The sequence below is a fragment of the Oncorhynchus masou genome, chromosome 13 (assembly GCF_036934945.1).
Source record: "Oncorhynchus masou masou isolate Uvic2021 chromosome 13, UVic_Omas_1.1, whole genome shotgun sequence".
Classification (NCBI taxonomy): domain Eukaryota; kingdom Metazoa; phylum Chordata; class Actinopteri; order Salmoniformes; family Salmonidae; genus Oncorhynchus; species Oncorhynchus masou.
Window position 1 is genome coordinate 49,380,642 of NC_088224.1, and position 26,199 is coordinate 49,406,840.

A 26,199-nucleotide genomic window follows, 5' to 3' on the forward strand; every position below is an offset into this window, starting at 1 on the left:
TGCTGGATCGAATCCCCAAGCTGACAAAGTAAAAATCTGTCGTTCTGCCCACGAACAAGGCAGTTAACACACTGTTCCCCGGTGTCATTGTAAATAAGAATTTGTTCTTAACTGACTTGCCTAGTTAAAAATAAATAAAACTGTTCGTTACATTGGTCCGGGTTAAACCTGGCATCACTTCATCGGCTGAAAGCGGGGAGGGAGGAGTGCACTTCTCAAATCAAACAGTAATCTGCGTTCGGTCATGTTGTTAAGGCAGCATGGTGCATCGTACAGAAACATACATATATTTTCTGGAAAATAAATGTTTGAATTTTAAAACTAGTTTTCATTGGGAAGGCAGATATAGCCTTCCCAACGCTTGTGAAAACACAATGCTACTCATCGCTTAACTTCGTCATCCGCCAAAGCGGGGCACCTGGCTCATGCCCGGGAGGCAGTTCGGTTCCAAAAACGAATGCAATCACTCTTTAAATGAACCCCGTGTCAAGTGACTGACGTAATCTCATTTTTACAGGTACACCAATCTGTAGAGAGCATTGAAATAATCGACTAAAATAAATTCATATTGACAAGTCTGTAGGGAACCATATTCACATGCGCGCGCAGTCCACACCTTCAGGAACTCAAATTGTGATTGATTATGCATCGGTTTAGAATTGTCACAAAACATTGAGTATTTGTCGTTTGGTAGATACTCTATTGATACATCTTCTCTAGATTGTTATGGATACAGGTTCCATTTTGTCTGAATAATAAAGTAATGAACCATAGAGAGCAGATCAGACCTGGCAGATGGATTATTAAAGCTGTTTAATTAGTATGGTGTTATGATTGACTAGCTCTTAAAACACCTATTTATAAGTTAGCAATGTAACAGGATGATTAATTTTATATATATATATTCTGAATTTCTTAGATAAATCAACTGGGTGGTTTGAGCCCTGAATAGCTGACAGTCGTGTTATTTCAGACCGTGTAGCATGGGTATGACAACACATTTTTACTGCTCTAATTATGTTGGTAACCAGTTTATAAAGCAATAAGGCACCATGGGTGTGTGATATATGGCCACTATACCACAGCTAAGGGCTGTGTGCGTAAGAACAGCCCTTAGCTGTGGTATATTGGCCATATACCACAAACCCTTGGTTCCTTTTTGCTTAAATACTTTACTTGGTTGGAGATTGTGGGGAAGAAGCAGCAGAGAGACTTGGAGCCAGCTGCTGCTGTTGTAGAAATCATTGTTTTTGTGCTGGTAGTTTCCCATGCTGACACAGATATGGACGTTTCCAGGATTGTCTTCATTCGGGCATGCAACAGGAAAAATTTTGCAACAGAAAATGAGCATTTCTTATAGGACAAGTCCACGTAATCCCTCCCTGTTTCAGACTGTTTTATTTAGTTTGGTGCCTAATGAACAAGACCAGGGGTGTCTGAAATGACACCATTTTGGCTAGTTGCCAAAATACTACACTATGTTGGGAACAGGGAGTCATTTCAGCTTCACCCCTGGTTCCACTGACAAAAGAGATGCTCCCTCTCCTTCCAAGAACACACATGTTCAGGAGAAAAATCAATCCATATGCACTTGAAATGTATCCTCGCTCTCTCTCTCCCACTCAATCACATATAACACATGCACACATATTCGACACGGATTAAGAAATCGAGAATTTTTGTTAATTTTCTGATGTACATATTCGGCCCTAAACTGATATTACTAAGAGCTAAAAGGATGTAGCATTATTCCAAGATGGTTGCCCACATGGGGTTAACAGTTAGAGGGTACAGCACCCCCACCTTCACAAGATGAACTATCCTCCTTGATGATAAGTGAACCAAACCAGCTCCAACTATTATGATGAGGAAGGTTGGGAGTGGGGAGGCCGGAGCAGTTTGAGTATACAGAGTGCAGGCACAATTGACATTCCATTTGGACAGAGTTTGCACTCCATGTAGCCTAAAACCTGCCTGCTTCAGGACAATAGACAAGAGTATGTCACTTTGAACTGCCGGGCCGAGCTAAATGGCAAACAAAACACAAACGGTGGTGTGGGGGAGCAGAGAGGATGATGGGAAAGCAGCCAGTAAAACTCAGTTCTCACTCTGAGGATGATGATTGGCAGTCGGGGAATAGAGAGTGGGGGGGCTTTAGGTTATTGGGGTTGAAGTCAATTGGTAACTTGGCATGTCTGTCATAGTTGGCATAATGGGCAAGTTGCCTGGGGTGGTAGGTTTTGGAAAGTCCTTCCTGTCCCTCACAGGTAGCCCTCCTTGCGGAACTGTTCCTGCAAGATATCCCGGTACTCGTCAAAGCCCCCCTCCACTCGCCGCACGTTCCCGTGCTCACAGACCCACAGCTCTCTGCACACCATCCGGATCAGACGCTCGTCGTGAGAGACAAGGACCACCCCACCCTGAGGAGAGGATGGAGTTTAAAAAAAGGGCATATATGCACATTAAAACTTCCAAGTGTTCAAGTGCTATCACTTCCATTGATTGTTTGCCAAATTAAGCTTGTAGTGGCTGTTTAAAGAAAACCGATTTCATGGATAAGTTTTCTCCAGATTTACTCTATTGATTAACATTGTGAGCTAAATAAAGATATTTTCTCAGCAACTTCTAGTTTAATTAACAAGCTTACTTTGAATTTGTTGAGCGCCTTCGCTAGCGCCTCGATCGTTTCCATGTCCAGGTGATTGGTCGGCTCGTCAAGGATATAGAAGTTTGGGCTGAGAGAGAATACGTGAGTAAGAGACAAATTATAGCTGCAAGCAGCAATGAAACAGGATGCTGGTTTATGAGCAGGCTGAAAGAGACAGCTGCATTGAAGCATTATACATCCTTGTACATGTAACAATTCAAAATACTATGTGCAAGTGTTCACTAAATACACTGCTCAAATAAATTAAGGGAACACTAAAATAACACATCCTAGATCTGAATGAATGAAATATTCTAATTAAATATTTTTTTCTTTACATAGTTGAATGTGCAACAAAATCACACAGAAATTATCAATGGAAATCAATTGTATCAACCCATGGAGGTCTGGATTTGGAGTCACACTCAAAATTAAAGTGGAAAATCACACCATAGGCTGATCAAACTTTGATGTAATGTCCTTAAAACAAGTCAAAATTAGGCTCAGTAGTGTGTGTGGCCTCCACGTGCCTGTTTGACCTCCCTACAACTCCTGGGCATGCTCCTGATGAGGTGGCGGATGGTCTCCTGAGGGATCTCCTCCCAGAACTGGACTAAAGCATCTGCCAACTCCTGGACAGTCTGTGGTGCAACGTGGCGTTGGTGGATGGAGCGAAACATGATGTCCCAGATGTGCTCAATTGGATTCAGGTCTGGGGAACGGGTGGGCCAATCCATAGCATCAATGCCTTCCTCTTGCAGGAACTGCTGACACACTCCAGCCACATGAGGTCTAGCATTGTCTTGCATTAGGAGGAACCCAGGGCCAACCGCACCAGCATATGGTCTCACAAGGGGTCTGAGGATCTCATCTCGGTACCTAATGGCAGTCAGGCTTCCTCTGGCGAGCACATGGAGGGCTGTGCGGCCCCCCAAAGAAATGCCACCCCACACCATACCGGTCATGCTGGAGGATGTTGCAGGCAGCAGAACGTTCTCCACGGCGCCTCCAGACTCTGTCACGTGCTCAGTGTGAACCTGCTTTCATCTGTGAAGAGCACAGGGCGCCAGTTGTGAATTTGCCGATCTTGGTGTTCTTTGGCAAATGCCAAACGTCCTGCACGGTGTTGGGCTGTAAGCACAACCCCCACCTGTGGACGTCGGAACCCTCATACCACCCTCATGAAGTCTGTTTCTGACTGTATGAACAGACACATGCAAATTTGTAGCCTGCTGGAGGTCATTTTGCTCTGGCAGGTCTCCTCCTGCTCCTCCTTGCACAAAGGCGGAGGTAGCGGTCCTGCTGGGTTGTTGCCCTCCTACGGCCTCCTCCACGTCTCCTGATGTACTGGCCTGTCTCCTGGTAGCGCCTCCATGCTCTGGACACTATGCTGACAGACACAGCAAACCTTCTTGCCACAGCTCACATTGATGTGCCATCCTGGATGAGCTGCACTACCTGGGCCACTTGTGTGGGTTGTAGACTCCGTCTCATGCTAGAGTGAAAGCACCGCCAGCATTCAAAAGTGACCAAAACATCAGCCAGGAAGCATAGGAACTGAGTAGTGGTCTGTGGTTATCACCTGCAGAACCACTCCTTTATTGGGGGGGGGGGGGGGGGGTCTTGCTAATTGCCTATAATTTCCACCTGTTGTCTATTCCATTTGCACAACAGCATGTGAAATTTATTGTCAATCAGTGTTGCTTCCTAAGTGGACAGTTTGATTTCACAGAATTGTGATTGACTTCAAGTTACATTGTGTTGTTTAAGTGTTCCCTTTATTTTTTTGAGCAGTGTATAATAAATTATTTATAGCGTCATGAAATGGCTGTTTGACGTAGCAATTATTCCTTTGCAAACTTTGTTGGGACTAACAAACGCTGTAATCTCCAAATCTCTTGACCTTATTTGAAGAATCTCTTTTTAGCATAAATGCTAGCTGTTGGAGGTTTTTATATTAACACCTGTTTTGAAATACACCTTCCTACTAGAGTCGTCAAGAGCCTTAATCAGTTTAAAGGTGATACAGCGAAGACAAGTTATTCATATTTCTTTATACCAAATTCTGTGGTTATATGTCAAACGGGGTGGTGGGGCGGAGCATTAGACTCTGAATACTTAATACAACGCCACCTAGTAGTAGTGGTTTTGATATACATTGATACCGCCAAATTCTACATTTTTTTTACCAATCGGCATTGAGCTATTCCAACAATATTATTAGGGGTGCTTCACTGCCAGCAACTCAAATAATAAATTCTGTGGCGGATTATAACCATCTCATCAATAGGATCTTGACACTTCTCAAAATGAATGGCTTTCTCTCATGTCCTCTCTCTCCAGTTCTGTTCCTAGTGTTATCACTTCTCTAAATGAATCGCGTTCTCTCCAGTTCTGTTCCTAGTGTTATCAGGGCAGTATATTTCTTATTTACAAGGTAAGTTGGTTGAAAACAAGTTCTCATGTACAGCAACAACCCGTGGATGAGTTACAGGGGATAGGTGAGGTTGAACAAGCCAACTGGAAGCTGGGGATGATAATTAGGTGGCCGTGGTGGTATGAGAGGCCATTAGGGAATTTAAGCCGGACACCGGGTTTATCACCACAACTCTTGCAACAACTACCATGGGTTCTTGAAAAGGCCACAGAGACGGTTTAGCATCGGAAGGATAGAGAAATGTAATCCCATTATTAGACATCATGGTCAAGTTGTATACTGCTTGTACAAGGACATTTTTTCAACTCAACTAAAACCAATTTACTACCATAAAATTACCATCTGACATTGTGAGAAATCATGTGTGAAATATTGGGGTCATGAAGTGTAATAATGAAAAGGCATTACCAAGGCATGGTCATCTGAGCAAAGGCCACCCGGCTCTTCTGCCCTCCTGACAGACTGGCCACCGGCCGAGTTGCCAGCTCACCGGTTATCCCATAGCCACCCAGTTGGTGCCTGTACTCCTCCTCGTTACGACCTGGGAGGGAGGGACGAGGAGAGAGCAAGAGAGAGAAAAGGGTTTACAAATTACAAAGATTGCAGGGTATAGATGGGTTGGTTGTTAAGCAACATTGGCCCAAACAGACTTGGTTGGGCCAAGACAGGTTGGTTTAGATTGTTGTCAGCACGTAAAATAGATTTATTCTCCAATGTTTATTAAAAACAAATACATTTGCTCACTTGTCTCTCAAATACATCTTTACAGTTGTTGGTTTGCTAGCTAGCAAATGTGAGTCATATTAGCATATAGTGACAGTCAAAACACCTCAAGAACAAGATAAAACTTGCTGAAAAGAGCTACCTACGATTCCTCACGACAGCTTCATGTCATTTTTGCGAGCTATCTGGCCATTCAGAATCACAACACACTGCCTTTTGCACCATTGAAGCGTGTGCATTGTCTTTGTGACGTTGTCAGCTATGCCATCTACAGGGATCCGTAACAACCACCAGGGTCGTGTTCATTAGGGTAGGCAACAAAAAAACAGGACATTTCTTATTGGACCAAGTCCAGGTAGTCATGTTCCAATCAGTTTCCTTTGCATTTGGTGCCTAATGAACACAGCCCAGGCTTTGATAATAATAAGTATTGGTATGTTTTGGTGGTGGTGGTCACCTGGGAATTTGTTGAGTAGCAGCTCAATTGAACACACGTTGAGGTCCAGTTGATCCACGTGGTGCTGACTGAAATAACCAATCTTCAGGTTCCTGAGCGAGAAAGGGAAATAAAGCTGTTGTTCACTTCCCTGCACGCACACCCACCGAGACACACACTAGCAGTAGAGGAACATGGCTGACGTCAAGCATGGAACCTCACCGATGGGCGTGTCTGATGCCGTTGACAGGCGTTAACTCTCCCATCAGTAGCTTGAGCATGGTGGATTTACCCGCCCCGTTCTCACCCACCTGAGAGAAAGAGAGAGAGTGAGAGAGAGAGACTGTAGGTACTACTTTAGCAGTTGGAAGGTTGCACAGAGCATTGTCCGTGGAAGTGTTTCACAGATTTAAAGTACAGTGTTAAAGGATGCACAATATATCAGTGACCTGATGTGGGGGCGAAGATATGTTCTTACTAGCCTTATGAACATAGAAACTTGTTTGTAGTTCAGATCTGTGCTAGGATGGTTAAAAATAGCCATAAAATAAAAACATGTCTGAATCAGTCGATATTGCAAAGAAAATATTGGCATCAACCCAGAATGATCACATCTGTGCACCCCTAACTATTAGTAGTGCATGTGATTTAGAACTAGTCATCAGGATTGAGAGCAGTGTGATTAATACGTACGATGCAGATGCGAGACTCCAGGTCTGCAGACACAGACAGCTGTGTGAAGAGGCGCTGGTCAGTGTTATAGTAGAACTCCACCTCATCCAACTGGAGCACCGGGGGAGACAGCTTCTCAAAGTTATCAGGGAACCTGTGGACAGACGCACGTACGCACGTTAGCGCTCAGATTAATATGAGAATTGAACCCTGACTTCATTCGGGACAGGAGGAGCGGTCTCTTACTTTAAGGTGACTTCGGTTTCCTTCTCCAGAGGTTTGAGTTCAGGCCTGCAGGAGACAAGAGAAGAGTAGTGAGGGAATGGAAGACGGATGACAACAATAGATATTCTTTACAATGACCATTACCTGTGCACAGGCAAACAAACACGCAGAGGTCATCATGCATTGGCAAGACGGAAGTTATCCTTTACAATGAATTGGACTTTCAGGCTGTAATTCCCAAGGGAGCACAACATGAGAGAAAGCAGGGTGGGGCGCATGTTATCTTATTTTGAAATAGATGGTTACTCACAGTTTTTCTAAGAGCTTCAGTTTGCTCTGCACCTGTGCAGCTCTGTTGGCGTTGTATCTGAACCGGTCGATAAACACCTGGCACACAGAGGGAGGGGATCAATCCACAATTATAATGTATAGTAATAAGACACTATAATATATATTCTAATAGGCATATCAAGATCTAAAATAAACAAACACTAATCAACAAAGATAAATGCTGAGAAAGTGCATTGTTATTACGCTTGCCATAGGGCTTTTCGTTTGTCTGTATGTAAGCAGGACGGTGTGTGTAAGCCAGTGTGTGGGCTCCTAACCTGGATGTGCTCTCTGTACTGAAACTGGGCCTCGTACTCCCTCTGCTGGTTCTTCAGGCGGTCCTCTTTGGTCTTGACAAAGTTCTCGTAGTCGCCGCGGTAACTCTCCAGCCGCTGCGAGTGCAGGTGGATGATGTCAGTCACCACGGCGTTGAGGAAGTTCCGGTCGTGGGACACCACCAGGATGGTGGTCTGCCAGGTCTGTGGGGGGCGGAGGAGTTAAACAGGCCATATGGAAGTTGAACTTGTTGCTCATGCTTTATCTCTCCATCCTCCCAATGGAGGATTCGTTCACTTCAATTCACTGAAAATAAGTGGTATAAGAAATATGGTGGTAACTCCACCTAGCCAATGCCTCCACCAATCCAATGTAGGTTTGTAGGAAGTATTGAACGAGTGCACACAATTTCATAAGTGGTGAAAGCAAACAATCCATTTGAAGCTAACTATGTATGCATGGGTGTGCCCCTCCTGCCAATTTAGCAGAGCCTCTTTTTGTTGTTGCCGGACCCCTTTTTGGCTCAAGAGCACCCCCAGAGGCAGAAGTTGACAGCAAATCAGAATTACCCACCCCAATCTAGCAATGCAAACTTCCATTTGTTCCTATTCTTCACCCTTCTCCCTGAAATGCCCACTCATTCACACCCCATGCCTTGGACTGGTGTAAGAAATATGACGGAAAGCCCCTCTAGTCCACGCTTGCCCATGCTTTCACCAATCCAATGCTTTTAAATACTATAGTAAGAATGTGCACACTTTGGGGAGAAGGGAACCCGATTGGATTTGGCATGCAATGTTAAGTGTGTCGGTAAGCATGAGTAACCTACCTGCAGGTAATTCTCCAGCCAAAGAATGGCTCGGACATCCAACATGTTGGTGGGCTCTGAGAAACAAACAGACAGAAAGACAGAGAGTCAGTCAAAAGGGCGTTTGCATGGACTATTGGACACCGTCAAACTGTTCAAAGATACTCAATACAAAAATACTTAATGTGGTTTAATCACTCACCGTCAAGTAACAAAAGATCAGGCCTAAAAAAAGGAATGAAAAATACACACATTATTTGGAGAGTTGAAGCTAGCCTTACAACATTTAGCAGAGCCACATTTGTCTTCATAAACTGTCTGCTGAATTGATGGTCTATAAATTGAGATTCAGGAAACAGCTCATAAGAGTTATTAAATGTATATCAATATTGTAATATAATCTCTGTCCTTGTATTTTAATTGGGTAGACTGTCCTTTGGATAAAAGAAGTGACAAGGAGAAACTCACTTGGCAAAGAGAGCTCTAGCCAGAGCTAATCTCATCCTCCAGCCTCCAGAAAACTCCCTGTGAAGAGAACACCGAGAGATCAGTTAATCACATCCGCTCGCACGCACGCACACACACACACACACACAGTAACTTACTTGGTTGTCTGCGTTTGCATTTTAGGAGAAAAACCTAAACCACATAGGATGATTGAAGCTCTGTGTAAAAGAGAGAGAAACATCAATCAATCACCTCATTAAATCAGAAAATGCATACACACTGGCTACAATTCTACTGCATAGTCATCAGTTTTAGAAACACCATTGACAATATGTATGAATATAAATGAACTGCTAATAGTGATGCACTGATACTTTCCTTACAAAAAACAAAACGATATAGTTAATGAAGACAAATGTGGCTGTCTGTTGAATTGATGGTCTATAAATTGAGAAATTCCGTACAAAAAAAAACCCGGTACCGATATTTTCTTAGCCAAACCCACCCGATACCGATATTTTCCTTGACAAAAACGCACCACACCAATACCGATATTTTCACTGACAAAAAAACCCCAATACCAATATTTAACATTTTTGCGGCCTTTTAAGCATTCCAGTACAGTTAAATAGTTAACACACATGGACGCAGCGGTCTTTGGCCCTGCATTTCAGTGCAAGAGGCGTCACTACAGTACCTGGTTCGGATCCAGGCTGTATCACATCCAGCCATGACTGATTGGCCCAGCGTCGTCCGGGCCATCATTGTAAATAAGAATTTGTTCTTTATTTAACTTGGCAAGTTAGTTAAGGTTACACACACACTACCCTTTACAAAAAGTTATTTTGTTGGCATTTACATATGTCTCCATTACCAGTAAAACATCATCAAAACCTATTTCTTTCACTTACTTGCTGTGCTGTTTCATTGTTCAGTCGTTTCATTCTCAACCAGGATTTCTATGGAACGCTGTTTGGGTCTTTGTGTGTCAAAAAATATACTGTCATATAACACTATTTGACGTGTAAAATAAGCTTGTTGACCAATCAAGACCTGAATATGACTGTACGTCACATAATACATTTAACGCGTTCATACATGTTTTACTCGTATTTCATATGTCACAACGATTCATCGATACGTATGCTATGATGCTGGTAAAGTTGTCTCGCACACCTACAGTACTGGTCATAAAAGAAAGATAGCTTCCCCAAAAACTTAGCAAAACGACAATCTGTTTCAGTAGCTATAGCAACCTAGGTGTCATCTAAAATAGCCCTCATTTATCAGACAGTTCTTATTTGATTAATGGTGGTCGGACCCATCTATGTTAAATTAGCCACATTAAGGATTAGCCACACTAGTGGACTTTGCAGTTTGCCTTCAAAATAAAAGTTTGACATAAGTGTACTATTTGTATTCATTTAATTTCACTTTTATTTTGAAGGCAAACCGCAAATTCCACTTTATGCCTAATCCTTATTGTGGCTTGCTTCACAACACAAAGCTAGCTGGCTGCTTATAACATTAGCTTTGGGCAATTTTCATGATCTGAAGTTCAATTTCAATAGGTGAACAACAAGTACCTACCAAGCTAATACTTAGTCACAAGGATTCCTAAATCATTGCTAAGAATAATGAAAATGACAGTTTCTACTGGTCATTGTTTACAGGCTGGATGTATTGGTGCCCCAGAAGTTGCAGTCAAACAAATTATTTATCAACGCGGTATTGTAAACACATTGTTCGTGGCCAGTGTGTGCTTGTTTGCAGACTTTTGTTGTACAGCTTTGAGTGCTACTGTATCTTTTTTGACATGCAAAGATTCAAACGGTGTTCCACAGTATGTCGTGAAGCTAATAGCAGTGACGCTATTACTGTAGGTAGGGTGACATCTGAAAAATAGCACACTTGGTAGTGTGTACCGGTGCTCGTTCAGCCGGCGAAAGCAAACATCACCCACGACAGAGAATGGTTGATTGTCAAGGGCAATGAAGTCCATTATCTTGGCATTAATGGATTTTGCCTTTGAGTTGTCTCGCTGACTTGTTCATACTCTTTCAAATGACTGCTGGACTTGTTGACTGCTCAATCCACACAGCAGACATTTTGTGGGCTAGGTATGGAATGCTATGTGGTAGTGGTAGAGTAGGGGTTTGAGGACACACAGTGTGTTGTGAAATCTGTAAATGTATTGTAATGTTTTTAAAATTGTATAAACTGCCTTAATGTTGCTCGACCCCAGGAAAAGTAGCTGCTGCTTTGCATTGTGGGCTGTGTAGCGCAAAATTGGACGTGGCGTTATTACGTCACGTTATATAGGTACGCACGGTAGCTTTGACATCGATTTTTAACATGGCTGTTAAACTTGTCATCGGCCAATACCGATGTTGGCATTTTTAGCTAATATCGTACGATTCCGATATGTTCAGCGATATATCGTGCATCCCTAACTAATGTAAAAAACACAGATATATTATATACAGACATGTTAAGTGTGGCTCTTTACCGGGCAGGTGCCTTGTCTGCTTCAATCTCCTCCAGTTTAGCATAGATCTCCGACAGTCGAACAGTTTCCATTCCTTCAGCACTAACATGGAATAGAATAAACTGCGAGTTAAGTGACTGTTGCAGTTTCAAATCTAAAATTCCTGCAACAATAACATTTAAGTCTGCCAAGGCTGCCAGGATTGACTCCTTCCAATATGAGCCCTCCGTTGTCAACTTCGGGGAGAATTTGGGTAAGTAAGACTGACGTACGTTCCGTTGGCTATGCGCGCATTGAGCAGGCGTTCCTCTGTCAGGAGACCCTCCCGGACCGTGTCGCTCTCCAGCACGCTCTGAAGTGCCCCTGTGTCGTCACCAGCGACCTCCTGCTCCACGTGCAGGATTGTGATGTGGGCAGGGACACGCAGGCTGCGGCTCGCCAGCATCTTTAGCAGCGTGGTCTTCCCCAGGCCGTTGCGGCCAATTAGGCCGTAGCGGCGACCTGTTGACAGAGACAGCTCCGCCCCCTGCAGCAAAGACCTGGAAATACAGAGCGAGAGAGAGACAAGTTGCTTGCATATTGCTTTATGGTAGAGACTAAGAACTGTCTCAGTCTCTCGCCTACTCTTTGTCTCTCTCGTATTAAGAAATTACATAAAATTGTAATTACACAGTAATAACTTGATTTACTCAGTTTGTGATTTATATAAACAAGCACTGCTACTCACCATTTTATATCAGGTAGTTGTGTTGAATTCTTAACTCATTTGCAGAAAGTAGAGACCATAACCACAACAATGCCTTTTACATGCAAGGTAAATACCGGTGGAAAAGGTGTCCAGCTAACAACATTGCATGATGCTAATTAGAATGAATCACCTGCTCCAGTGCTGGATACAGTAGGAGAAAGCGTAAGTAAGGTTTCATCCCAAATGGCACCTTATTCCCTATATGGCGCACTACTATACTTTTGGCCCTTGTCAAAAGAAGTGCACTTAATAGGAATGGGGTGCCATTTGGGACGAAGCCTAAGGGTTAACACCTCACCTCTCGCCAAACGACACGTCAAAGTTCTCGATGCGAATATCGTAGCTGCGATTCTTCCCGGACAAGTCGACGCGACTGTCTTTCTTACTACTGGCCTGGCTGGCTGATGCCTCCTCCAGTACCCTGAGACAAACAGAGACAGAGGGGATAAGGACCGAGTGAGACAGACACAGAGGGACACGAAGAGATAGAAGTACAGAGAGCAAATACAGAAGAAGGTGTAAGAGGGAGAGAGAGGTGAAACATCAATCTGACAGTATTACCAAACTTCATCACACATTGGTGAATGGAAAAGTGTATTTTGCTATCGCAATACCAAACCATCCCTATTGCCTGCATTATCGTGTCACTTGGCCTTAAATTATACCAACTTGTTTTTCCTCAGGCTATTTCAATATTTCAATAAGAAATCCTTAGATGTTTTCCACTGTGTCAATGATGGCGGATTGATTGACGTTTACGTTTTTAGAAACCTTATTTTTTTCTTCTCAGTGATGAGAAAAGAATAGTGCATCTCACTACCTCCCCTGTATGTAATGTCTTGAAATATGCAGACAGATGGATTAAAAGTACATTTACACTAATATTTCTAGCTCCGCTCACAACTTTCAAACTTAACAGCATTCCCAGATAGCATGGATTATTGAGTTATTATTAGTCTTACTATAGACAGGACTCTGCTGTTGTGCTGTAGAATGTGAACTGTCTCGTATAATATATTCTATACATTAGTTTATACTGAATTAATTTAGTTAGTTATGCTCCAACTTCCACTCCATTTTGTACTAACATCAGTTCTTTTTAAATCTTGGTTCCAATCATTTACATTTTTTTCTAATAGGCTGTCAGTTCGATATGCTCTCTGCAAGGTTTAGTATATCTTCCCTATCATATGAACATCCTTTACTTACTCATAAGATTCCCTCAAGGTTGTTCTGATGTCCAAAAGATTGCAAATCAAAATTGTGTTGCAATTTAAGTTTCATTGTAATCCAAAATATCTACACTGAACAAAAATATTTTAAAAACAACATGCAACAATTTCAAACATTTTACTGAATTAGAATTGATAAGGAAATCAGTCATTTGAAATAAATTCATTAGGCCGCGATCTATGGATTTAACATGACTGGGCAAGGGCACAGCCACGGATGGGTCTGGGAGGGCATAGGCCCACCCACTGGGGAGCCAGCACCAACCAATCAGAATACATTTTTCCCCACGAAAGGGCTTTATAACAGAGAGAAATACTCCTCAGAACCCCAACCCTATCCCGCCGGTGAGGAAGCCAGATGTAGATGGCATGGTTACACGTGGTCTGCAGTTGTGAGTCCGGTTGGACATAATGTAAAATACTCTGAAACGATGTTGGAGGCAGCTTATGGTAGAGAAATGAACATTCAATTATCTGGCAACAGCCCTGGAGGACATTCCTGCAGTCAGCATGCCAATTGCACACTCCCTCAAAACTTGAGACATCTGTGGCATTGTATTGTGTGACAAAACTGCACATTTTAGGGAGCCCTTTTATTGTCCCTGCACAAGATGCACCCGTGTAATGATCATGTTTAATCAGCTTCATGATATGCCACACCTGTCAGATGGATTATCTTGGCGTAATGCTCACTAACAGGGATGTAAACAAATTTGTATGCAACATAAAGAAATAAGCTTTTTGTGGGTATGGAAAATATTTCTGAGATGAATTATTTCAGCTCATGCAACCAACACTACATGTTGCTTTTATATTTTTGTACAGTTCAAAATTACTTTTTACATTTTGTCATGGAAAAATATATATATTTCCTGTTACAAAGTCATTTATGGTTTCCATTCCTTCGGTTTTCCATGTGAACCAATTTAAAAATTGATGAATTTTGAAAAGCTATCCAAGGATTATGCCATAAAGTTCTGATTCTGGTTCTTGTAAAATAAATTTCATTTTCTTCCATATTGTTATAATATTCTTAATTAAGAAGTTGTTACTGTTCTTCATCCTTTTTATATATTTCACAACTTTTACTTTATTACATTCCCAAAGACAATAATGTACTTTTTACGGCATATGTTTTCCCTGACACCCAAAAGTACCTGTTACATGTTGAATGCAAAGCAGGACAAGAAAATGGTCCAACTCACACTTCTCAAGAGAACATCCCTGGTCATCCCTACCGCCTCTGATCTGGAGGACTCACTAAACAGAGAACATCCCTGGTCATCCCTACCGCCTCTGATCTGGCAGACTTACGAAACACAAATGATTCATTTGTAAATGGTGTCTGAGTGTTGGTGTATCCCTGTCTATCTGTAAAAATAAAATAATGTGCCATCTGGTTTGCTTAATATAAATGTATTTAACATTTCTACTTTTACTTTTGATACTTAAGTATATTTAAAACCAAATACTTTAACTCAAGTAGTATTTTACTGGGTGACTTTTACTTGAGTCATTTTCTATTAAGATATCTTTACTTCTACTCCAGTATGACAATTGGGTACTTTTTCCACCATTGCCAATGATAAACTGTTTGCATAGTCTTCGGGTATAGATGAAAAGCATATGAAACTCACAGTGGATTAGTCGTTTTTTGCGAATCCCGTTCATTCCTTCTCCCTTGTTTTTGCTTCAGCTTGGCTTCGGCCTTCTCTAGCTTCCTCGCGTCCACAGTCTGAGGTGGTGTGTGTGTGGAAGAAGACAAAGTGGATGAAGTTGACAGGAGAATAACATAGCTACAAGGCTGACTTGAACCTTCGACAAAAAACATAATACACAAGACGCTACAATGCAACAAAAGTTATTCTAAAATACTTTACTGTATTCTGGCCCCTCTTCATCATCCAGATCCCTTGGACATCGTTAGTGACAGATACTGAGGCGAGAAAGACAGAAGGAGTGGAATGAGACGCAACAATAAGTCAGGGAGGATATTAAAAAGACATGGGAGAGGGGGTAGGAAGGGTAGAGAAAATAGGAAGTAAGAGCAGTAGTGGACGGGAAAGATGTATAATAAAAAATAAAACACTTTTTTTTTAAAGGCTAAAAACAGATTACATGTCAACAGGCTACCAAAATTAATATCAAACATTGACCGTAAAGCTAACAAAGAGGAATACCTAAGTCCTCCTGCAGACAAGGGACTCACCACACTCTGCAGATATCTGAGACAACCGCACCGGAGCGTCGAGCAGCACTTGCTTTGAAGCAGCATGGCCATTACTCCTGATGGGATAGACAAGTATATTTTTTACGAGTCAGCAAGCGGAAATACATAAAATAGTAGCTTTTGGTGAGTGACAATTAGTCTTTGTGTTGTATATTGGTTGTGAAAGAGGTCTCTGGGTCCAATCTCCACCCGGCACAGCCAGAGGAGGACTGGTCACCCCTCATAGCCTGGTTCCTCTCTAGGTTTCTTCTTAGGTTCTGGCCTTTCTAGGGAGTTTTTCCTTGCCACCGTGCTTCTACACCTGCATTGCTTGCTGTTTGGGGTTTTATGCTGAGTTTCTGTACAGCACTTTGTGACATCAGCTGATGTAAGTAGGGCTTAATAAATACATTTGTTTGATCAGTTTTAAGGTTGTGTGTGTGTGTTGCACTTACAGTTTAAGAGTGTTGAACATCTGCTGACAGATGTCCCGAATGTCATCCTCGTTTTTACAGTCAGCCGACGACCCCTGCAACAGCCCTCCAATCGCATCATACACCTCCTCTCCATCCTCAAACTCCACCCCTCCACAGTCCAACACACCTATCACAGAGGAATGCCACAGGCTAGAAATCAGGGGAGCATTTAGAAGGATGCAGCTTTTAGAGCCTTCAGATAGAGAAATGCTAATCATATGGCCCTCTGACATGTAGAATAAGGAAACACGTTGGCTCAATTCATTCATTCTCCCCAATTTCGTGGTATCCAATTGGTAGTTACAGTCTTCTCACATCGCTGCAACTCCCAAATGGACTTGGGAGAGGCAAAGGTCGAGAGTCATGCGTCCTCCGAAACATGACCCTGCCAAGCCGTACTGCTTCTTGACACAATGACCGCTTAACCCAGAAGCCAGCCACACCAATGTGTCGGGGGAAACACTGTACACCTGGCGACCGTGTCAGCGTGCATGCGCCCGGCACGCCACAGGAGTCGCTAGTGCGCGATGGAACAAGGACATCCCTGTCGACCAAACCCTCCACTAACCAGGATGATGCAGGGCCAATTGTGCGCCACCCCATGGGTCTCACCAGTCGCGACAGAGCCTGGACTCAAACCAGGATATCTAGCGGCACAACTAGCAACTGCGATGCAGTGCCTTAGAAATCTCATGAAGTGGTGCAGTGGTCTAACTGAAAATTTCAGCTACTGAACATGGCTCAGGATCAATCTTACCTGTAGATTCTCAGACAAAGTAACACACTGAGGGACACTACGCAACATGTTATCATGAAGCAGTCTTGTAAGCAGCTAGACTTAGCCTGGTTCCAGATCTGTCTGTGCTCTTGACAACTCCATGAGCTGGTGTACAAAAAATTTTGGTGTCCATTACTGGGGGTTACAGGAAAGCCCCACACAAACCACAGGCATAGATTTTTCACCTCAAGTTCAGTGGGGCAAAAAAGTATTGTCAGCCACCAATTGTGCAAGTTCTCCCACTTAAAAAGATGAGAGAGGCCTGTAATTTTCATCATAGGCACACTTCAACTATGACAGACAAATGAGAAAAACAAACCCAGTAAATGACATTGTAGGATTTTTAATGAATTTATTTGCAAATTATGGTGGAAAATAAGTATTTGGTCAATAACAAACGTTTATCTCAATACTTTGTTAAATACCCTTTGTTGGCAATGACAGAGGTCAAATGTTTTCTGTAAGTCTTCACAAGGTTTTCACACTGTTGCTGGTATTTTGGCCCATTCCTCCATGCAGATCTCCTCTAGAGCAGTGATATTTTGGGGCTGTTGCTGGGCAACACGGACTTTCAACTCCCTCCAAAGATTTTCTATGGGGTTGAGATCTGGAGACTGGCTAGGCCACTCCAGGACCTTGAAATGCTTCTTACGAAGCCACTCCTTCGTTGCCCGGGCGGTGTGTTCGGGATCATTGTCATGCTGAAAGACCCAGCCACGTTTCATCTTCAATAACCTTGCTGATGGAAGGAGGTTTTCACTCAAAATCTCACGATACATGGCCCCATTCATTCTTTCCTTTACACGGATCAGTCGTCCTGGTCCCTTTGCATAAAAATAGCCCCAAAGCATGATATTTCCACCCCCATGCTTCACATTAGGTATGGTATTCTTTGGATGCAACTCAGCATTCTTTGTCCTCCAGTTTTTACCAAAACGTTATATTTTGGTTTCATCTGACCATATGATATTCTCCCAATCTTCCTCTGGATCATCCAAATGCTCTCTAGCAAACTTCAGACAGGCCTGGACATGTACTGGCTTAAGCAGGGGCACTGCAGGATTTGAGTCCCTTGCGGCGTAGTGTGTTACTGATGGTAGGCTTTGTTACTTTGGTCCCAGCTCTCTGCAGGTTATTCACTAGGTCCCCCCGTGTGTGGTTCTGGGATTTTTGCTCACCGTTCTTGTGATCATTTTGACCCCACGATGTGAGATCTTGCGTGGAGCCCCAGATCGAGGGAGATTATCAGTGGTCTTGTATGTCTTCCTTTTCCTAATAATTTCTCCCACAGTTGATTTCTTCAAACCAAGCTGCTTACCTATTGCAGATTCAGTCTTCCCAGCCTGGTGCAGGTCTACAATTTTGTTGCTGGTGTCCTTTGACAGCTCTTTGGTCTTGGCCATAGTGGAGTTTGGAGTGTGACTGTTTGAGGTTGTGGACAGGTGTCTTTTATACTGATAACAAGTTCAAACAGGTGCCATTAATACAGGTAACGAGTGGAGGACAGAGGAGCCTCTTAAAGAAGAAGTTACAGGTCTGTGAGAGCCAGAAATCTTGCTTATTTGTAGGTAACCAAATACTTATTTTCCACCATAATTTGCAAATAAATTCTCATTTGTCTGTCATAGTTGAAGTGTACCTATGATGAAAATTACAGGCCTCTCATCTTTTTAAGTGGGAGAACTTGCACAATTGGTGGCTGACTAAATACTTTTTTGCCCCAATATGTTAGAAATGTCAGTTTCTGGAAAAAGGCATTTCTAAGATGCTTCTTCGTTCTCAATTAAGTGAAAAGGGTGTCACCAAAAACAGGTTAGTTAAATTCATGGTGGCAGTTTCTATGGTTATATCACATGCGTAACTACTTCTAACTTCCTTCATACTGTACAAAGAGACACAAAAATGGTATCCACGACTTCCTCTGACTCCGGGGAAGAAGATAAAGTAGGGCCCTATAAGTTCCGTGATGCGGAAAATGAGGACAGAATCGTGGAATTTGGTCATAAAAATTGAATCAACAGTAAAACGTGGAATATTGAAGAATTTTACATAATTTGGCTGAAATGTATTAATAATCACAAGTAGGCCTAATTATTGTAGTAACCAGCCAAGTCGTCAAAAAAACTAAAATTCGACATTAACCCCTAAATTCAGAGCAGAGCAATACCCAAAGGAATATCATGAGTCAGGGATAAGCTGTTTTGCAAATTGTCAACATACTAATGATTGGAGGCGTAAACATCCTTGTGAGGACTACTTAAAGTCTAAAGCCCATGTGAAGAACAAGGAAAAGCACCGTGCTAAAACAACCATTACCAGTGTAATGAGCATCAGCAGATTCAAGACGATCATTTATTCAGGACTTTGTGACTGTGTGCGTAGAGTCTGACATCCCCTTAGAAAAGCTTCTAGTGAAGCATTGCAAACAGGGAGGAGCGTTGCCCGAAAATCACAGCAGCCTCCGTCAAACTCACCTGCCCCGTATATTTGACCGACATATGACTGCCGTTCGACAGAAGATCAGTGGGAAGAAGTTTGCGGTGGTTGTTGACGAGACAACAGATGCAAAGGGATTGCAGCGTTCTAAACATTGTCATTGGTGAGTTGAACTTAACCTATTAATATACAGTTGCAATAACCTACATTTACATTCTGCAATTTGAATTGTCCACATGCAAATTGTGTCATTCCAAACGACGAGCTACCGTGGTGAAATATAGCGATGCATAATGTCAGCAGCAGTCTGCCTCTCCATCTAGCTAACTATCGCTGTATTTATATTGTGTTGACACTTAATTTAAATAACACTTATTTAGTCACAATATTATTTTAGGTTAAAACATAAAGTTGTTCCTTATCTTTCATCTTTCATTGAAAACCAGTACTTTCTGGCAGATGTCATTTTCATGGACAGATGCAACTACTCAATGTTTTCCCAAGCAACACTAGCCTCCCTCCACAGCAAAGATCTGAACCTGAATGATGTCTGGGAAGTGGTCACAGATAATGTCTCCTACTGCCTGAAGACATACAAGGAGGTTCTGAAAGGAGTGATGCCCAACAGTGTCCATGTAACCTGTCTCTGCCATGTCATCAATCTGGTGGGTGAGACCTGGCAGCGCTACAAATACTTCTCTGAAGTTGCATCTCTTGTGACATGGATGAGATCTGTCTCCTTCAAGAATCCTGCCAGAAAGAGAAGATAGGTGAGCTTCCTCATTATGAAGGAGTTTGTGCAGGCCAAGGCTCCTCCTGAAGCAGTGACCTCCAGATGGAATAGCTGGTTTGAGGCAGTGAAGTACCATTCAGAGCATGTTCATTGGTAGAGTTTTTGTTGGCAGAAAAGTCATCATCCCAGGCAGTTACAAACATCTTCAGCCAGCTGGAAACAGAGAAGGTGCAGGCCCTCACTGTTAAGATAACCTTCCTCTCGGACGGCTGCTCAAAACTGAAGACAGCTCTGTCAATCCTGTAAGGAACCCACCGTCCCACAGCAGTGTCTGCTTACAATGTCATGGAGGATCTGGGCTCTTACTTAGTGAATGGAACAGAAAAAACATGTGGGTATGGAGCCAAGACAGATGAGCTATTGAGAAAGATGGGGATTGGAGAGAGGAGGGAGGTGCTTGACCATCTCCATGATGCATTCCACTTGGCCTTCAAAGTTGTCAAAGCACTGGGACATACATCCAGCCAGAGAGGTCTACAGGCTGGCTAGGGTGTTCGATCCTAGGCAGGCTCCAGCCATGGAAAAACAGATTGAAGCCTACACACAACTGAAACCCATGGCAAGCCCTTCAACAGAGCTCAGTGAAGAATGGATTGCCTATCAGCACTGTGTCCAGGGAGACCTCAACTGCTTTGGAGCTTGCTGATTACTGGAGGGGCCTGAGTGCAAGATTCCCAACAGCTGCAGAAGTTGAAGTGCCCTACAGTCAGCTCAGTCGAATGTGAGGAGTTTCAGCAAATACAAGACTCTACTCACAGACAAGCGAGGCTCTCACCGAGCTCAACACAAAGCGGCTGACAATCATGTACTTCAATAGAGATGTCTGTGATAGATGGAAATGGACAGACATAGGAGCTCATAAGGTAGTCCCATAGAGTTTGCCTATTGCTGCATTATTTCCTAGATTCTTGCATGAATCTTTTTTTCATTGTAAATGAAACACTTATGTGAAGCACTTTATACAAAAAACAATGAATGCAAGTTACACAAGTGTAACTCTTGGTTTTGCCTATTTCTTGCTGCGTTGTTTCCTAGATTACTCTTTTCATTTATAATGAAACACTTAGTAGAACTCTGTATTGAAGCACTTGCCCTGATAAAAAGAATAGTGCAATGTATTGCATCATTACACATTTGCTGTTATATCTTATTCAATGTTTGCTGTTTTATTCATTCACATTATTAGACACACTATCTGATGATCAAATGTGCGTAAATCACAGAAATCAGAAAAAAATAACTGAAAAAAGGTTATTTCGGGGTAAAAAGGAGTTCATAGGGCCCTAATAAAGGGCCTTATTGACAAAATCCTGAATAATCCCTTTAAACCACATTAGGAGACGTTTTGGGTGTAGTTACCCTTTAACCATGAAGAGTCCATGCCTGGGGGGGGGGGGGGTTCTACTAAGCAATATAGAATTGTTTTATGGTCATACGAAGGTTATTTTTGCAATTTCATTTGGAATTTTAAGACCCCTTATAGTATCAAAAAGATCTATATTTTTGTTATGTATTTAACTCCTTATTTTTGGCACTAAACAGTCCCTTATATACACTTCCATTAATTTTTTCAACTGGTACCGGGGACTTTGAGATGAGCAAAACAACCGACATGTACATGTTTGTGAGAGTCTCACCTTGGCACAGAACGGTCATATTAGTTTGTAATCCATACTATACGGACGCTACAGACAGAAGTTGGCAGGTCGGCTGTACCGACTTCAGATGAGTTCCAAGACGCTCCAGACGATTTTGTGAGAATACTGATTTTAATGATGTTTCATGGTCTGACAAACACCACTCTAGCTCTGCGAAATAGGCAGATGCAGTAAATTGCCAATGCAACAAAAAAAAGACAGACTACATGACCAAAAGTATTTGGACACCTGCTCGTCGAATCTCTCATTCCATTAATATGGAGTTAGTCCAACCTTTGCTGATATAACAGCCTGCAATGTTCTGGGAATGCTTTCCGTTTGCCACAAAGTCCCATCATTGGAACTAAGGGGCCTAGCCCAAAAAATGAAAATAAGCCCTTGACCATTATTCGTCCTCCACCAAACTTTACAGTTGGCACTATGTATTCGGACAAGTCATGTTCTCCTGGCATCCGCCAATCCCAGATTTGTCCAGTGAACTGCCAGATGGTGAAGCGTGATTCATCACTCTAGAGAACTCGTTTCCACTGTCCAATCGAACTTTACACCACAAATGCCGACACTTGGCATTGCGCATGGTGATCTTAGGCTTGTGTGCAGCTACTCGGCCATTGCTCCCGAAGAACAGTTCTTGTGCCAATGTTGCTTCCAGAAGCAGTTTGTAACTAGTGAGTGTTGCAACCGAGGACACAACTCGGTGGTCCCGTTCTATAAGTGTGGCCTATCACTTCTTGGATGAGCCGTTGTTGCTTCTAGACGTTTCCACTTAACAATAACAGCACTTACAGTTTACTGGGGCAGCTCGAGCAGATTCGAAATTTGACGAAATGACTTATTGGAAAGGTGGTATCCTTTGACGGTGCCACGTTGAAAGTCACCGAGCTTGTCAGTAAAGCCATTCTACTGCCAATGTTTGTCTATGGAGATTGCATGGCTGTGTGCTCAATTTTATACACCTGTAGGCAACGGGTGTGGCTGAAATAGCCAAATACACCACTTTGAAGGGGTGTCCAAGTACACAGAGCATTCGGAAAGTATTCAGATATGTTAGACTTAAATTAAATTCCTCAATCTACAGTGGCCAGACAGAAGCTACTCAACAGTAAAAGACACATGACGGCCCACTTGGAGTTTGCCAAAAGGCAAGAAACAGGTTTCTCTGGTCTGATGAAACCAAGATTAAACTCTATGGCCTGAATGCCAACATCACATCTGGAGGAAACCAAGCACCGTCCCTATGGTGAAGCGTAGTGGTTGCAGCATCATGCCGTGGGGATGTTTTTCAGAGCCCGGACCTCAACCCGATCGAACATCTCTGGAGAGACCTGAAAATAGCTGTGCAGCGACACTCCCCATACAACCTGACCAAGCTTCAGGATCTGCAGAGAAGAATGGGAGAAACCCAAATACAGGTGTGCCAAGCTTGTAGCTTCATAACCAAGAAGAACCAAGAAGAATAGAAGCTGTAATTGCTGCCAAAGGTGCTTCAACAATGCGCTGGGTTAAGGGTCTGAATACTTATGTAAATGTGATATTTCTGTTTTTACTTTGTCATTATGGGGTATCGTGTGTAGATTGATGAGGGGCCTTCTGACTCCGGAGGCGCCGCAATTGTCATAACCGCCATTTGGAGCCAGCGACCAGATTTTTGGATTAAGCATTAATTGGCTTTTAGTCTAAATTAGTTCACGGAGATACGGGCATATTTATTTTTATTTCAACCTTTATTTTTAACTAGGCAAGTCAGTTAAGGACCAATTCTTATTTTACAATGACGGCCTACCCCAGCCAACCCCTCCCCCAACCCGGATGACACTGGGCCAATTTAACGCCCTATTGGAATCTCGACGGAGGCCGAAACACAGCCCGGGATTGAACCAGGAACGGTAGTGACACCTCAAGCATTGAGATCCAGTGCATTAGACCGCTGCACCACTGGGAGACACCACTCGAAAGTTTGGAAGTGTAAGTGTATACTCGTCAGACGTCATGATACTTTATCAGTGTCCACCAAATTTGAGGGTTGAGGGGGGATAGGGTGTGTCTTAACTGTTTGGACCGCACAACATGACGTCTGACAAGTATTCACTTGTAGGGCATGGGGCGAGGAATTTATTTTTAAATGGACCGCCCTTGCCAGGACATTTGTCACTGTTAATCCCGCGATGATTGTGTTTTCAGCCACCGGTAGCTTGTGTGAGCTTTATATGCGCTATACTCAAATATGATTGCATGTCTAATTACACTGCTCAAAAAAATAAAGGGAACACTTACAACACAATGTAACTCCTAGTCAATCACAATCACTTAGGACGCAACACTGACAATAAATTTCACATGCCTTTGTGCAAATGGAATAGACAACAGGTAGAAATTATAGGCATTTAGCAAGACACCCCCAATAAAGGAGTGGTTCATGCAGGTGGTGACCACAGACCACTTCTCAGTTCCTATGCTTCCTGGCTGATGTTTTGGTCACTTTTGAATGCTGGCGGTGCTTTCACGCTAGTGGTAGCATGAGACGGAGTCTACAACCCACACAAGTGGCTCAGGTAGTGCAGCTCATCCAGGATGGCACATCAATGCGAGATTTGGCAAGAAGGTTTGCGGTGTCTGTCAGCGTAGTGTCCAGAGCATGGAGGCGCTACCAGGAGACAGGCCAGTACATCAGGAGACGTGGAGGAGGCCGTAGGAGGGCAACAACCCAGCAGGACCGCTACCTCCGCCTTTGTGCAAGGAGGAGCACTGCCAGAGCCCTGCAAAATGACCTCCAGCAGGCCACAAATGTGCATGTGTCTGCTCAAACAGTCAGAAACAGACTCCATGAGGGTGGTATGAGGGCCCGACGTCCACAGGTGGGGGTTGTGCTTCCAGACCAACACCGTGCAGGACGTTTGGCATTTGCCAGAGAACACCAAGATTGGCAAATTCGCCTCCATGTGCTCGCCAGAGGTAGCCTGACTGCCATTAGGTACCGAGATTGCGGATGCTTTAGTCCAGGTCTGGGAGGAGATCCCTCAGGAGACCATTCGCCACCTCATCAGGATCATGCCCAGGCGTTGTAGGGAGGTCATACAGACACGTGGAGGCCACACACACTACTGAGTCTCATTTTGACTTGTTTTAAGGACATTACACCAAAGTTGGATCAGCCTGTAGTGTGGTTTTCCACTTTAATTTTGAGTGTGACTCCAAATCCAGACCTCCATGGGTTGATAAATTTGATTTCCATTGATCATTTGTGTGATTTTGTTGTCAGCATATTCAACTATGTAAAAAAAAAAGTATTTAATAAGAATATTTTACTCATTCAGATCTAGGATGTGTTATTTTATTGTTCCCTTAATTTTTTTTGAGCAGTGTATATTAACTATATAATTATTAATATGCCTACTGTATGATAGCTAGCAAATTAATTAGCTCACTAATGTTAGCCTGCCTAGTTACTTTTATTTCTACAATTTCCAAAAGCTAACCAAACATTACTTTTATGGGACTTTTGTGCATTAGTTGCACAATTTCTAACTTATTTACATTAGTTTTTACTTACACTTGTATGTTGACTACATGTTGAGGTTTTATGTTTTGGCAGAATTTTCTAAGCGGATGTACAATCATGGCGAATTGAATTATGGGGCGTTTCAGGCCCTGAAGTGAACATGATTGTACACTCGCAAACTCCATTAAAAACGAGGGCTGAGCGGCTAACTTTGCATACTTCCCTTGCTTGGCTAATCATTTGGACCGACGACATATGGCCGAGGGGATACCCCTGAGGGCGGAGGGTTTAGGGCTGTCTACTTTGAGTTTGAAACGCAGTCCGGGTTCATATCCAAACCCCCAACCTCCCCATACCTGATAAATTACGCTTTCACGTCCCTGAGCCCACCTCCTTGTTTAGGCTGAGGTTGTTTTAACTCCCGTTTTGTTTTGCGACTTTGGGCCCATGAAAATCGCAATATTACTAAGTCCATTTAATCATTATTATTTCATGCCGGTAAACGTACACATTTTGTTGGCTATTAATTGAAGGCAATAAATTGCCTAGCCTAGCTCATCTGGTTAGTGGTTCAAATAGGCCGATTATTAGCTAACTACCGGCATGTTACGTGTAGGCTAACGTTAGTCTCTGCCTTGACTGTGCCTCAATGCTGTTTGGGACGGCTATGCTAGCTAACGTTACTTCGCGTGGCAAAGAAGTTGTCCGCCACTCATCAAGCCCGTGGCATTTTAAAGTGTACGGGATCCACACACCATCTCCATTAATTTACAGTCTCTTACCCGTGATATATTCGAACACTTCGGTGTCAATTTCGGGAAACTCGCTCTTCAGAATATCCACGTATGTCGCCATGATACACCGGCTCTTCCACAAGAACA

The 26,199-nt window shown here is 42.9% G+C and overlaps 1 protein-coding gene across 1 annotated transcript; it reads right to left on the reverse strand.

Annotated features, from left to right (window-relative positions):
* Window positions 1-1,381: 1,381 nt before the first annotated feature.
* LOC135552479 (ATP-binding cassette sub-family F member 3-like) lies at window positions 1,382-26,199 on the reverse strand. Its single transcript, XM_064984137.1, has 21 exons — window positions 26,101-26,199; window positions 16,134-16,281; window positions 15,679-15,755; window positions 15,350-15,405; window positions 15,107-15,204; window positions 12,536-12,658; window positions 11,762-12,028; window positions 11,511-11,591; window positions 9,160-9,219; window positions 9,023-9,079; window positions 8,757-8,779; window positions 8,576-8,631; window positions 7,749-7,949; window positions 7,451-7,527; window positions 7,162-7,206; window positions 6,937-7,069; window positions 6,466-6,554; window positions 6,265-6,356; window positions 5,493-5,625; window positions 2,648-2,735; window positions 1,382-2,420 (listed from the first exon to the last, which is right to left on the reverse strand). The coding sequence occupies exons 1-21, from the start codon at window positions 26,171-26,173 to the stop codon at window positions 2,262-2,264; spliced, it is 2,136 nt and encodes a 711-aa protein (XP_064840209.1). The 5' UTR covers window positions 26,174-26,199; the 3' UTR covers window positions 1,382-2,261.

Coding starts and splice junctions, on each gene's coding strand:
- LOC135552479 (XM_064984137.1), bottom strand. CDS start 26,173: ATGGCGACATACGTGGATATTCTGAAGAGCGAGTTTCCCGAAATTGAC. Junction 7,528..7,748: donor AGTACAGAGAGCACATCCAG/GTTAGGAGCCCA, acceptor TCTGTGTGCCAG/GTGTTTATCGACCGGTTCAG. Junction 2,421..2,647: donor AGGCGCTCAACAAATTCAAA/GTAAGCTTGTTA, acceptor TCCTCTCCTCAG/GGTGGGGTGGTCCTTGTCTC.